Below are 13,423 nucleotides of genomic sequence, written 5' to 3'. Positions count from 1 at the left end.
GGTGGGATTAAATTTTGGGGAACCAAATTCAAAATGGGAATTGACAGTTACTTTTTGCTGATGATACTGTGCTTATGGGAGATTCTAAAGAAAAATTGCAAAGGTTAGTGGATGAGTTTGGGAATGTGTGTAAAGGTAGAAAGTTGAAAGTGAACATAGAAAAGAGTAAGGTGATGAGGGTGTCAAATGATTTAGATAAAGAAAAATTGGATATCAAATTGGGGAGGAGGAGTATGGAAGAAGTGAATGTTTTCAGATATTTGGGAGTTGACGTGTCAGCGGATGAATTTATGAAGTATGAGGTTAATCATAGAATTGATGAAGGAAAAAAGGTGAGTAGTGCATTGAGGTATATGTGAAGACAAAAAATGTTATCTATGAAGGCAAAGAAAGGAATGTATGACAGTAGTACAAACACACTTATATGGGTGTGAAGCTTGGGTTGTAAATGCTGCAGCGAGGAGGCGGTTGGAGGCGGTGGAGATGTCCTGTCTAAGGGCAATGTGTGGTGTAAATATTATGCAGAAAATTCGGAGTGTGGAAATTAGGAGAAGGTGTGGAGTTAATAAAAGTATTAGTCAGAGGGCTGAAGAGGGGTTGTTGAGGTGCTTTGGTCATTTAGAGAGAATGGATCAAAGAATAACATGGAGAGTGTATAAATCTGTAGGGGAAGGAAGGTGGGGTAGGGGTCGTCCTCGAAAAGGTTGGAGGGAGGGGGTAAAGGTGGTTTTGTGGGCAAGGGGCTTTGACTTCCAGGAAGCATGCGTGAGCGTGTTAGATAGGAGTGAATGGAGATGAATGGTATTTGGACCTGACAAGCTGTTGGAGTGTGAGCAGGGTAATATTTAGTGAAGGGATTCAGGGAAACCGGTTATTTTATATAACCAGACTTGAGTCATGGAAATGGGAAGTACAATGCCTGCACTTTAAAGGAAGGGTTTAGGATGTTGGCAGTTTTGGAGGGATATGTTGTGTATCTTTATACATATATACTTCTAAACTGTTGTTTTCTGAGCACCTCTGCAAAAACGGTGATTGTGTGTGAGTGAGGTGAAAGTGTTGAATGATGATGAAAGTATTTTGTTTTTGGGAATTTTCTTTCTTTTTGGGTCACCCTGCCTCAGTGGGAGATGGCCGACTTGTTAAAAAAAAAAATACAATATTATGCAGAGAATAATGAGCATAGAAATTAAAAGAGGGGTTGTTGAGATGGTCTGATCATATGAAAAATAAGGCAAAATGGGATAGCATAAATCTGGGGTAGATGGAAGGAGGGGTATGGGTTATCTGTGAAAGGGTTGCAGGGATAAGTGAAGAGGTTTTAATTTGTATAGGCTTCAGCATCCAGTTGGCATGTGTAAACAATGGCATATTAACCCTTTGAGGGTCCGTGCCATAGATCTACGGGTTTACGTTGAGGGTCCAAACCGTAGATCTACGTCATGAGCTCAACTCGCTCTAATAAGCTGTGAGCGATAAATTTTGGCCTAGGTATGAGAGAATACATCCATGTGGTATGTGTGCAGGACATAAAACAAATCCTGCAGCACATAGTGCATAACGAGAGAGAAAAACAGACTAATTTTCGATTAAAACAGCAACTTTGCAGTGTTTTTTCGTATGTTTTTTATAGTTGTATTTGCGATTTCTTGGTCTCATTTGATAGAATGGAAGATACATTACAGAAGTAGAGATGATTTTGATTGGTTTTAGTACTGAAAATGGCTTGAAACTGAGCTCAAAGTAGCAGAAATGTTAAATTTTTGCCGATGTTCAAGAGTAAACAAATGACCTCACACATCTAATACATGCCTGCTGGTGGGTCTAATATACGTTCACAAATGTGGTGATATTATTTATACAATTATTAGAATATTGCATAACAGTAAATCTTCTATTTTTTGGTTTGAATAAAAATTCATTGTGAATAAAAAATCAAAATGGAATTCATTTGTAAAGCCTGAAAACGTAACTAATGAACAGAGGAAATGTTAGTTTAGTGCCAGGAATGCCTGCATTGTTTATTCTGGACACTTTTGAAATTGGAAAATTTTGAACTTTGCATTAAATTGGCCAAATTACCAATTTCCGATCACTTTATTTTGTAGTTGAACCAGTTGACTTGGCGAATTCTTGTGCTCAATCGATAGAATAGAAGTAATACTAATGAAATAGCTAAGAATTTGGTCGACTGGAATAATGTAATTGGCCTAAAATGGAAGTCGAAGTCGGCAAAATCGCCGATGCATACGTATCACTGACACATCAAAATTCACGAGAGCATAATTTCGTCAATTTTCCATCAAATTTCGTACTTTTTGTTTTATTACCATCAGAAAAAGATTCTCTACCATTTTATAAGAAAAAATAACAAAATTATTTTTTGAAAATTCTTGGACACTGGTGCACACTTTGAAATTTGGCCTCTGGACCCTGAAAGGGTTAAGAGTGGAGTGGATAGGAATGTTTTTGAGGTTTGACATTCTCCCTCCACAAAACAGGTTAGCAGACTTTAGTCCTTGAGGTGGGAAGTACAGTGCAAGCACCCTGAAGGATGGGCAGGGATGTGGCAGTACAAGGGGCCATGTGAATTGTGATGTCCATGCACTTCTGACAAGACAGCTATTGAATGATGGGGAATATGTATATTTCCTTCTTTGGGTCACCTTACCTTAATTGGAAAATGGTCAACATATTATAAAAAAAAGAAATACAGCTGGAGCAAAGGTATACAGTGGAAACTCAGTACTTGAACTTGATTTGTTTCAGAAGGCTGTTCGAGTGGCGATCTGTTAATGCTGAACAAATTTTTCCCAACCAATTTTGTTTTTGGTTGTCTGTTATCACTAATCTTTGTAAGCCCCATGGTGACTTACTTGTACAAATAATATAAAAAAAAATGCCAAAAAATGTTAAGAAACACAAAATAGTTCACAATGAAGTTCTGACAGGTCATGTTTGTTTGGTTGAGTGCCCAGCAGTGACTTTTCTTTTACCAAACAAAGCGTTCAAATACTGAATTGTTTGAGTGGAGAGCTGTTCGAGTACCGAGGTTCCACCGTACTGTACATACAGTGGAACCCCGAGTTTTAGCTGTAATGTGTTCCAGGAGCTAGGCCTAAACTTGAAATGGCCGAAAGGTGAAGCAATATTTCCCATAAGAAATAATGTATATACAATTAATCTGTTCCAGACCCACAAAAATATTCACAAAACATTCATTTTTTAAAAAATAACTATAGTTTTACATACACCATAGATAAATACATATATATATTATACAATACATAAATTAAAATTTAAATAAACATTTAAAATAACATTTACCTTTATTGAAGAGACTTGCTGACATCTGGAAGATAGGGAGGAGGAGAGAGGGAAGACTTATTGTTTGGAAGGGTAATCCCCTTCCATAAAGACTTTAGATAACAAGTCCTTATCTGGGGCTACTTCCCTTTGTCTTTTATGGCCACTAGGACCAGCTTGAGAGTCACTGGACCCCTGTCGCACAAAATAGCTGTCAAGAGTGCTCTGTTTCTGACATCTCTTTAAGATTTCCCTGAAGTGGGACAAGGTTTTGTCACTGAACATGTTGCAGATATGACTTGTTTCAGCTTGGCCAGGGTGATATTTTTCAACACAAGTTTGCAACTCATTCCACTTTGCACACATGTCCTTAATCACTGAAGAAGGCACCTCCTTCACTCCCTCTTCCTCCTCCTCCTCTGAAGCAAGTTTCTCAGCTGTGGTCTGATGCTGTTCCAGTTGTAGTTTGTCAGTGGTTAGCTCTTCCCTGTGGTACTCCACCAACTCTTCCACATCCTCACCACTCGCCTCCAACCCCATGGACTTGTCCAATGCCACAATAACTTCCACAACAGGCAGAGAGTCGGCAGGGTCAGGGTCAGCCTCAAATCCTTCAAAATCCCTCTGGATGACACATTGTGGCCACAATCGTCTCCAAGCAGAGTTCAAAGTCCTGGAAGTCACTCCTTCCCAAGCCTCACCTATAAGGCTTATGAAATGGAGGATACTGAAGTGCTTCCTCCAGAACTCTCTTAGGGTCAACTGAGTGTCTGAGGTCACTTCAAAGCACCTTTCAAATACTGCTTTGGTGTAGAGTTTTTTGAAGTTAGAAATGACCTGCTGGTCCATTGGCTGGAGGAGAGGAGTGGTATTAGGAGGCAAAAACTTAACTGTTATAATTGAAGTCCCTAGACAATAAGTCTTCCAAGTTTGGAGGATGAACAGGACCATTGTCCATTACCAGGAGGCAGTTGAGTGGTAAATTATTTTCCATGAGGTATTTTTTCACACTGGCACCAAACACTTCATGGACCCACTCTTTGAAAATTTGCTTCATGACCCATGCCTTATTATTTGCTTTCCACAAGACACACAATTTATTCTTGATGACATTGTTTTTCTTGAACACACTTGGATTTTCTGAATGATATACCAGTAAAGGCTTCACTTTAAAATCCCCACTAGTGTTACCACAGAACACAAGAGTTAGCCTGTCTTTCATAGGCTTGTGTCCTAGCAGTGCCTTTTCCTCCTGAGTAATGTAGGTCCTCTTTGGCATTTTCTTCCAAAACAGGCCTGTTTCGTCACAATTGAACACTTGCTGGGGTTTGAATTTTTCAGTCTCTACGTACCCCGTAAATTCACTCGCGAAGTTTTCAGCCGCACATTTGTCTGAACTTGCTGCCTTATCATGGCTTACCACACTATGTATGCCACTATGCTTCTTAAATCTGTCAAACCAGCCTCTGCTGGCCTTAAATTCACTAACATCAGCACTGGTTCCAGGCATTTTCTTTGAGATCGGCATGCAACTGCCTTGCCTTCTCACAAATGATCGACTGAAACACTGTCACCCGCTATCTGTTTATTGTTGAACCACACCACCAACAACTTCTCATCCTCTTCGACTGTTGTAATCTATTTTTGGATAACATGACAACACCTTTTGCAACCTCAGCTTGAGTTCTTTTCTCTTCGCCAGGATAGAAGTGATAGTTGATGTGTTTTTGCCGTACATCCTGGCACGCTCCCCCACATGAATGCCACTCTCATATTTTTCTACTAACTCCTTCTTCATTGCTATGGTGTTCTTCACTTCCTTTACCACAGGGCCCATACCTGGAGGTTATTCCGGGGATCAACGCCCCCGCGGCCCGGTCCATGACCAGGCCTCCCGATGGATCAGGGCCTGATCAACTAGGCTGATCAGGCCCTGATCCATCGGGAGGCCTGGTGACTTATTTCACAGTCACAATTAATGCCTGCCCTGCCCTGCCCTTCCCTGCCCTGCCCTGCCCTGCCTGTCTGCCCTGCCCTGCCCTGCCTGTCTGCCCTGCCCTGCCCTGCCTGTCTGCCCTGCCCTGCCCTGCCTGTCTGCCCTGCCCTGCCCTGCCTGTCTGCCCTGCCCTGCCCTGCCCTGCCTGTCTGCCCTGCCCTGCCCTGCCTGTCTGCCCTGCCCTGCCTGTCTGCCCTGCCCTGCCCTGCCCTGCCCTGCCCTGCCCTGCCCTTCCCTGCTTGCCTGCCTGCCCTGCCCTGCCTGCCCTGCCCTGGCCTGCCCTGCCCTGGCCTGCCCTGCCCTGCCCTGCCCTGGCCTGCCCTGGCCTGCCCTGCCCTGCCCTGCCCTGCCCTGCCCTGCCCTGCCCTGCCCTGCCCTGGCCTGCCCTGCCTGCCCTGCCCTGCCCTGGCCTGCCCTGCCCTGCCCTGCCCTGCCCTGCCCTGCCTGCCTGCCCTGCCTGCCTGCCTGGGCAGGGCAATGTTCACTCAAGGATAAACAACGCTAGACTGCTCTCAATGCCTGTGTGGGCAGGCGGACAGGTCTGGTATGCCGGCCGAAACATGGGACAAAATTTGGCTGAAAAAAGCGGTCGGAACCCGAAGCGGGACATTCTCAGGGCAGCCGAAATCCGGAGTTTCACTGTACATATAATGTATAAGACTTCCACTTAACATAATGGATTTGAGTGACACTGTTATTGGTCCCAAAACCAAAATAAATTAGACTCCACAATAATGCATCAATAAACAGTTTTATAACTGTGACATTAACCAAGTATGGTATAAAAATTAGTCAACTCGCAAAGCATTAGCACTTTAGTAAACATCTTCAGTATACTAATTCAAAATCTTTTTTGAGCACACTGTTCTCTAAAAAAAAAAAGAAAAACTATATAACCCGTATCTGACTGTGTTATGTTCACTTTTATTCCAGTATTATTAATGTAATTGTCAAAGCATAAATATATATATATTCATAGATGCAAGTTTTCAGTTCTTGAGTTTTTCATAACTAATTTGTTAACAAGATAGCCAAATTCCGTTATTCCCTATAACCATTTCGATTCGGCTCATCCAAGTCTGAAATGGTGAGCTAAAACCTATTGTAATAACTCATAATTTTCTTCTTTTGCAGGCACTGGAATCTGAGTTTGTCTCTTGTCAGTTGCATCAATGGATTGACCTCATCTTTGGATACAAACAGCGTGGGCCTGAGGCAGTACGAGCCACTAATGTCTTTTATTACCTCACATATGAAGGCTCTGTTGACTTGGATTCAATTCAGGACTTAGTAATGAGAGAGGTAAGGATGGTAATTACATAATTTAAATTAATTGTAAAACTTGTGTTTGCCAATTTTTGTATTTTAAGTTTTTAAGTAAATGTACTGTAACATGTTGGTAGGCTGGCAAAGTTTGGGGTTTTCTGGCGGCAAAAGTACGTAATAACATTGTAATTTTGTCTTGCCTCATACATATCCATGAAAACAGTGACAGAGCAACTAATGTAGGTAATGAATTTCACATTGTAGAATGTGAGAATTTTTATTGGACATAAGGAAGCATAAGGAAAGGATTTCATGACAAACATAGAAGGAAAAGTTTATTTTCACGATAATATTTATAGTAACTACGTGTATATGTATTTGAATTTTTGTTTGGCATACATGCACAACACATTGAGAAAATGAATGTTAATTAAGTGTTGCTGTTTTGTTTTATTTTTTATTTTATGTACGAGAGGTGCTTACAGTACTTGCATACTCGAGAGATGGCGATGTTGCTGTTTCGGAGGTCATTTCAATTGTACTGTAATACATATCTGCATACCTCTGGTAAGACTGTGTATGCATTTTATTGCTCTGGGACGCTTTCAATGTCATAGTTTATCACGAGTGGGTGGGGTGGCCTGGCCTGTCTGGCTACCATACCTCCCCACCCCTGACTTCTTACAAATAAATACTACTCACCTCGCAACCTGTATTAAGACCATAAATATTTTAAGGTAAGTAATGAGTGTACTATATGTGTATTTTACTTTTTTTATTGTTTTTTAATACCTAGTTCTATTGCTAACTTAATATATATTGGTGTAAAACTTGTTATCCAGCATTTATATGCATTTATAAGTGGAAAAAAGGGCATTCCACTTTACGACGATTTCTGCTTTATGGCGGTAGCCTGGAACCTAACCTGCCATGTAAGTGGGGCCCTACTGTATTTGTAAGGTGTTTTATTTGGTTTATAATTATGTTCATACACTTAGCTAAATTAACATGAACAATAAAAATTTAGCTTAGAATTGTCTGTCTTATCATTGTTACTATTCTAAATTTTGTTTCCAGGCTATTGAGAACCAAATTCGAAACTTCGGACAGACCCCATCTCAGTTGTTGATGGAGCCCCATCCACCTCGCTCTTCAGCTATGCATCTGGTGAGTTTTGGTGCCAAGTCGTTCACGCATTACACGCACACCCATGTATGTCTTCAAGAAGGAACTTTACTAATTACTCCAGGTAACACTTGATCAATGAGGATGTGGTGCTTATGTCGAACAGAATGCTGCTATGACTGATAGCCTGACTGATCAGCCATCATAGAGGCAATCTACTGTATTTCAAAACGGATTTTATAGCTTGAAGCGTATTTAAAAATTGTCTTGCAAGTTTAATGTTAAAGATAATCCAGCTCACTTTTCAGTAGTTTTAATTGCCATTCAGTTAAATAACTTATTTACTGTAAGTCTACATATTTTCACGTACAGTGGACCCCCGCATAACGATCACCTCCGAATGCGACCAATTATGTAAGTGTATTTATGTAAGTGCGTTTGTATGTGTATGTTTGGGGGTCTGAAATGGACTAATCTACTTCACAATATTCCTTATGGGAACAAATTCAGTCAGTACTGGCACCTGAACATACTTCTGGAGTGAAAAAATATCGTTAACCGGGGGTCCACTGTATATGATATGTAGCATGAAGGTGAGGAATGACTTTATATGATAGCTTTATTATATTTTGTAGGAAGGTATATAACAGTCATACTATGCTGTTACAGTAAAGTCTCTTACATCCAGAAAGAATGGAACAAAGGTTATTCCAGATATAAGGATATTCTGCATACCTGGACCCATCTTAGCTTACCATAATTATTACCCTACATTTATTGAATTGCCTGTTAATGAGGTAGTTACTGAATAAGCATATGAAGTAAGATGGATACCTTACATGAATTTGCAAATGAATTACATATAAATGTGAATATTTTACGAGACATTGTAAATGTATTGCCTGTAAATAAGATAAAGAATTTACTTGTACTCTATATATCACTCTAAATATATTTTAAATGTACATATCTGTAAATGTAAGGCCTGCTGACTTATGCATTGCTTGTTGGGTGGCTCCAGTAAGTCATTTTATTGCATTGTTTATTTAAAACTTGCAATTGAATAATGTGTTGGGTATCTTAAATTTAGTTGAGCATTGTAAATGATATATATATATAAATATCCAAGTTCTGGGAAATTAAAAATTCTTGATAACTGGTTTCTGAATAAGCAGAACACTAAAGCATACAGAATACTTGCTTAATCATGATGTATCTCAGGTTATTTTGATGTAAGAAATCTTAAAAAAATTTTGTGTGATATATAAGTCAGTGGACTCTAGTTTAGTGTCTTTGTGAATAAATACTATATTAATACTATCTACTATTAACCATTAATTATTTGACTGAGTAAAGTAGCAACATTGGAAAAAGGATTCATGATCAAGCTTAAAATAGTTATCTGTACAGTATATAATGTATGAATTTGTGGTTGGTGTTTGGTCATTATTCTGATTCTTTTGTATTACGATTCTTTTGCAGTCACCGCTGATGTTTTCTGGTGTGTGTGAGGACGTGTGTATGGTGATGAAGTTTGTGAGCAACTCCCCTATCTGTCATATCTCTGCCAATACTTATCCTCAGCTGCCTCTTCCATCTGTTGTTACCCTCACAAACAATCATCATTTTGCTATCAACCGCTGGAACACTAACTACTCTGGTATGTACTCTACTTTTATTTTGTGATTAGAAATGGTATCTTCTTCTTATTCTTTTTGAAGCATATATGTGAACAGTATTTAGATAAAGGTAGGGAAGGTTTTATTGAATTTATGGATTTAGAAAAGGCATATGATAGTGGATAGGGGAGCAATGTGGCACATGTTGCAAGTATATGGAATAGGTGGTAAGTTACTAAATGCTGTAAAGAGTTTTTATGAGGATAGTGAGGCTCAGGTTAGGGCGTGTAGAAGAGAGGGAGACTACTTCCCGGTAAAAGTAGGTCTTTGACAGGGATGTGTAATGTCACCATGGTTGTTTAATATATTTATAGATGGGGTTGTAACAGAAGTAAATGCTAGGGTGTTCGGGAGAGGGGTGGGATTAAATTATGGGGAATTAAATACAAAATGGAAAGTGACACAGTTACTTTTTGCTGATGATACTGTGCTTATGGGAGATTCTAAAGAAAAATTGCAAAGGTTAGTGGATGAATTTGGGAGTGTGTGTAAAGGTAGAAAGTTGAAAGTGATCATAGAAAAGAGTAAGGTGATGAGGGTATCAAATGATTTAGATAAAGAAAAATTGGATATCAAATTGGGGAGGAGTATGGAAGAAGTGAATGTTTTCAGATATTTGGGAGTTGATGTGTCAGCAGATGGATTCATGAAGGATGAGGTTAATCGTAGAATTGATGAAGGAAAAAAGGCGAGTGGTGCATTGAGGTATATGTGGAGGCAAAAAATGTTATCTGTGGAGGCAAAGAAGGGAATGTATGAAAGTATAGTAGTACCAACACTTTTATATGGGTCTGAAGCTTGGGTTGTAAATGCTGCAGCGAGGAGGCAGTTGGAGGCAGTGGAAATGTCCTGTCTAAGGGCAATGTGTGGTGTAAATATTATGCAGAAAATTATGAGTGTGGAAATTAGGAGAAGGTGTGGAGTTAATAAAAAGTATTAGTCAGAGGGCTGAAGAGGGTTTGTTGAGGTGGTTTGGTCATTTAGAGAGAATGGATCAAAGTAGAATGATATGGAAAGCGTATAAATCTGTTGGAGAAGGAAGGCAGGGTAGGGGTCGTCCTCGAAAAGGTTGGAGGGAGGGGGTAAAGGATAAATTTAGATTTAGAAAGGAGGTGTTGTGGGCGAGGGGTTTGGACTTCCAGCAAGCGTGCATGAGCGTGTTAGATAGGAGTGAATGGAGACGAATGGTATTTGGGACCTGGTGAACTGTTGGAGTGTGAGCTGGGTAATATTTAGTGAAGGGATTCAGGGAAACCCTGAATATATAGCCAGACTTGAGTCCTGGAAATGGGAAGTACAATGCCTGCACTCTAAAGGAGGGGTTTGGGATATTGGCAGTTTGGAGGGATATATTGTGTATTTTTATACTTGTATGCTTCTAAACTGTTGTATTCTGGGCACCTCTGTAAAAACAGTGATTATGTGTGAGTGTGGTGAAAATTTTGAATGATGAAAGTATTTTACTTTTTGGGGATTATCTTTCTTTTTGGGTCACCCTGCCTCGGTGGGAGACGGCCGACTTGTTGAAAAAAAAAATGGTATCATTGTTCATAATACAGTATCTTGATGCTGAATGCAATATATAATTTAAAGCTAGAATACCTAAGCATTAATTTCTTCCTTAGTGTAGAAATGTGCAAATTAATTTGATTTCTGTTTCATAAATACAGTGAAACTGTTATTCACAGGGTTATGTTCCTGGAAGTGTTATATATACCAAATCCTTGAGAATCACAAGCAATCACTGTTCTCCAATATTTTAAAAATTCCATTTTTGAAAGTCTAACTTGTGTCTTGAAATGTGAGACAAAGCAAGCTAGTTTCATCCATATAGAGCAAAACACAGTACTATAATTTATTCATTTAATGCAGGGAGAAAAAGTTAGCATATGAGAAGTTTTTACAAAGTAGAAGTGATGCAAGGAGGGAAGAGTATATGGAGAAAAAGAGAGAGGTTAAGAGAGTGGTGAAGCAATGTAAAAAGAGAGCAAATGAGAGAGTGGGTGAGATGTTATCAACAAATTTTGTTGAAAATAAGAAAAAGTTTTGGAGTGAGATTAACAAGTTAAGGAAGCCTAGAGAACAAATGGATTTGTCAGTTAAAAATCGAAGAGGAGAGTTATTAAATGGAGAATTAGAGGTATTGGGAAGATGGAGGGAATATTTTGAGGAATTGTTAAATGTTGATGAAGATAGGGAAGCTGTGATTTCGTGTATAGGGCAAGGAGGAATAACATCTTGTAGGAGTGAGGAAGAGCCAGTTGTGAGTGTGGGGGAAGTTTGTGAGGCAGTATGTAAAATGAAAGGGGGTAAGGCAGCCGGGATTGATGGGATAAAGATAGAAATGTTAAAAGCAGGTGGGGATATAGTTTTGGAGTGGTTGGTGCAATTATTTAATAAATGTATGGAAGAGGGTAAGGTACCTAGGGATTGGCAGAGAGCATGCATAGTTCCTTTGTATAAAGGCAAAGGGGACAAAAGAGAGTGCAAAAATTATAGGGGGAGAAGTCTGTTGAGTATACCTGGTAAAGTGTATGGTAGAGTTATTATTGAAAGAATTAAGAGTAAGATGGAGAATAGGATAGCAGATGAACAAGGAGGCTTTAGGAAAGGTAGGGGGTGTGTGGACCAGGTGTTTACAGTGAAACATATAAGTGAACAGTATTTAGATAAGACTAAAGAGGTCTTTGTGGCATTTATGGATTTGGAAAAGGCGTATGACAGGGTGGATAGGGGGGCAATGTGGCAGATGTTGCAGGTGTATGGTGTAGGAGGTAGGTTACTGAAAGCAGTGAAGAGTTTTTACGATGATAGTGAGGCTCAAGTTAGAGTATGTAGGAAAGAGGGAAATTATTTCCCAGTAAAAGTAGGCCTTAGACAAGGATGTGTGATGTCACCATGGTTGTTTAATATAGATGGGGTTGTAAGAGAAGTAAATGCGAGGGTCTTGGCAAAAAGCGTGGAGTTAAAAGATAAAGAATCACACATAAAGTGGGAGTTGTCACAGTTGCTCTTTGCTGATGACACTGTGCTCTTGGGAGATTCTGAAGAGAAGTTGCAGAGATGGGTGGATGAATTTGGTAGGGTATGCAAAAGAAGAAAGTTAAAAGTGAATACAGGAAAGAGTAAGGTTATGAGGATAAAAAAGATTAGGTGATGAAAGATTGGATATCAAATTGGAGGGAGAGAGTATGGAGGAGGTGAATGTATTCAGATATTTGGGAGTGGACGTGTCAGCGGATGGGTCTATGAAAGATGAGGTGAATCATAGAATTGATGAGGGAAAAAGGGTGAGTGGTGCACTTAGGAGTCTGTGGAGACAAAGAACTTTGTCCTTGGAGGCAAAGAGGGGAATGTATGAGAGTATGGTTTTACCAACGCTCTTATATGGGTGTGAAGCATGGGTGATGAATGTTGCAGCGAGAAGGCTGGAGGCAGTGGAGATGTCATGTCTGAGGGCAATGTGTGGTGTGAATATAATGCAGAGAATTCGTAGTTTGGAAGTTAGGAGGAGGTGCGGGATTACCAAAACTGTTGTCCAGAGGGCTGAGGAAGGGTTGTTGAGGTGGTTCGGACATGTAGAGAGAATGGAGCGAAACAGAGTGACTTCAAGAGTGTATCAGTCTGTAGTGGAAGGAAGGCGGGGTAGGGGTCGGCCTAGGAAAGGTTGGAGGGAGGGGGTAAAGGAGGTTTTGTGTGCCAGGGGCTTGGACTTCCAGCAGGCATGCGTGAGCGTGTTTGATAAGAGTGAATGGAGACAAATGGTTTTTAATACTTGACGTGCTGTTGGAGTGTGAGCAAAGTAACATTTATGAAGGGGTTCAGGGAAACCGGCAGGCCGGACTTGAGTCCTGGAGATGGGAAGTACAGTGCCTGCACTCTGAAGGAGGGGTGTTAATGTTGCAGTTTAAAAACTGTAGTGTAAAGCACCCTTCTGGCAAGACAGTGATGGAGTGAATGATGGTGAAAGTTTTTCTTTTTCAGGCCACCCTGCCTTGGTGGGAATCGGCCAGTGTGATAATAATAATAATAATTAATGCAGAGACATGCA

General features: G+C 40.1%; 1 protein-coding gene across 7 annotated transcripts in view; it reads left to right on the top strand.

Moving 5' to 3' along the window:
* rg (A kinase anchor protein rugose) overlaps window positions 1–13,423 on the top strand; it is an 803,540-nt gene that overhangs the window by 766,829 nt on the left and 23,288 nt on the right. For all 7 annotated transcript variants that reach the window (XM_070098204.1, XM_070098202.1, XM_070098203.1 and 4 more), the window contains 3 exons: window positions 6,437–6,604; window positions 7,646–7,735; window positions 9,176–9,353. In XM_070098204.1, the coding sequence (XP_069954305.1) occupies window positions 6,437–6,604; window positions 7,646–7,735; window positions 9,176–9,353 (436 nt within the window). The remainder of the gene's footprint in view (window positions 1–6,436; window positions 6,605–7,645; window positions 7,736–9,175; window positions 9,354–13,423) is intronic.

This window comes from Cherax quadricarinatus, chromosome 61 (genome assembly GCF_038502225.1).
Source record: "Cherax quadricarinatus isolate ZL_2023a chromosome 61, ASM3850222v1, whole genome shotgun sequence".
NCBI lineage: Eukaryota > Metazoa > Arthropoda > Malacostraca > Decapoda > Parastacidae > Cherax > Cherax quadricarinatus.
The sequence above is the reverse complement of the archived record's forward strand: the minus strand, read 5'-3'. Positions and strand labels throughout refer to the sequence as shown.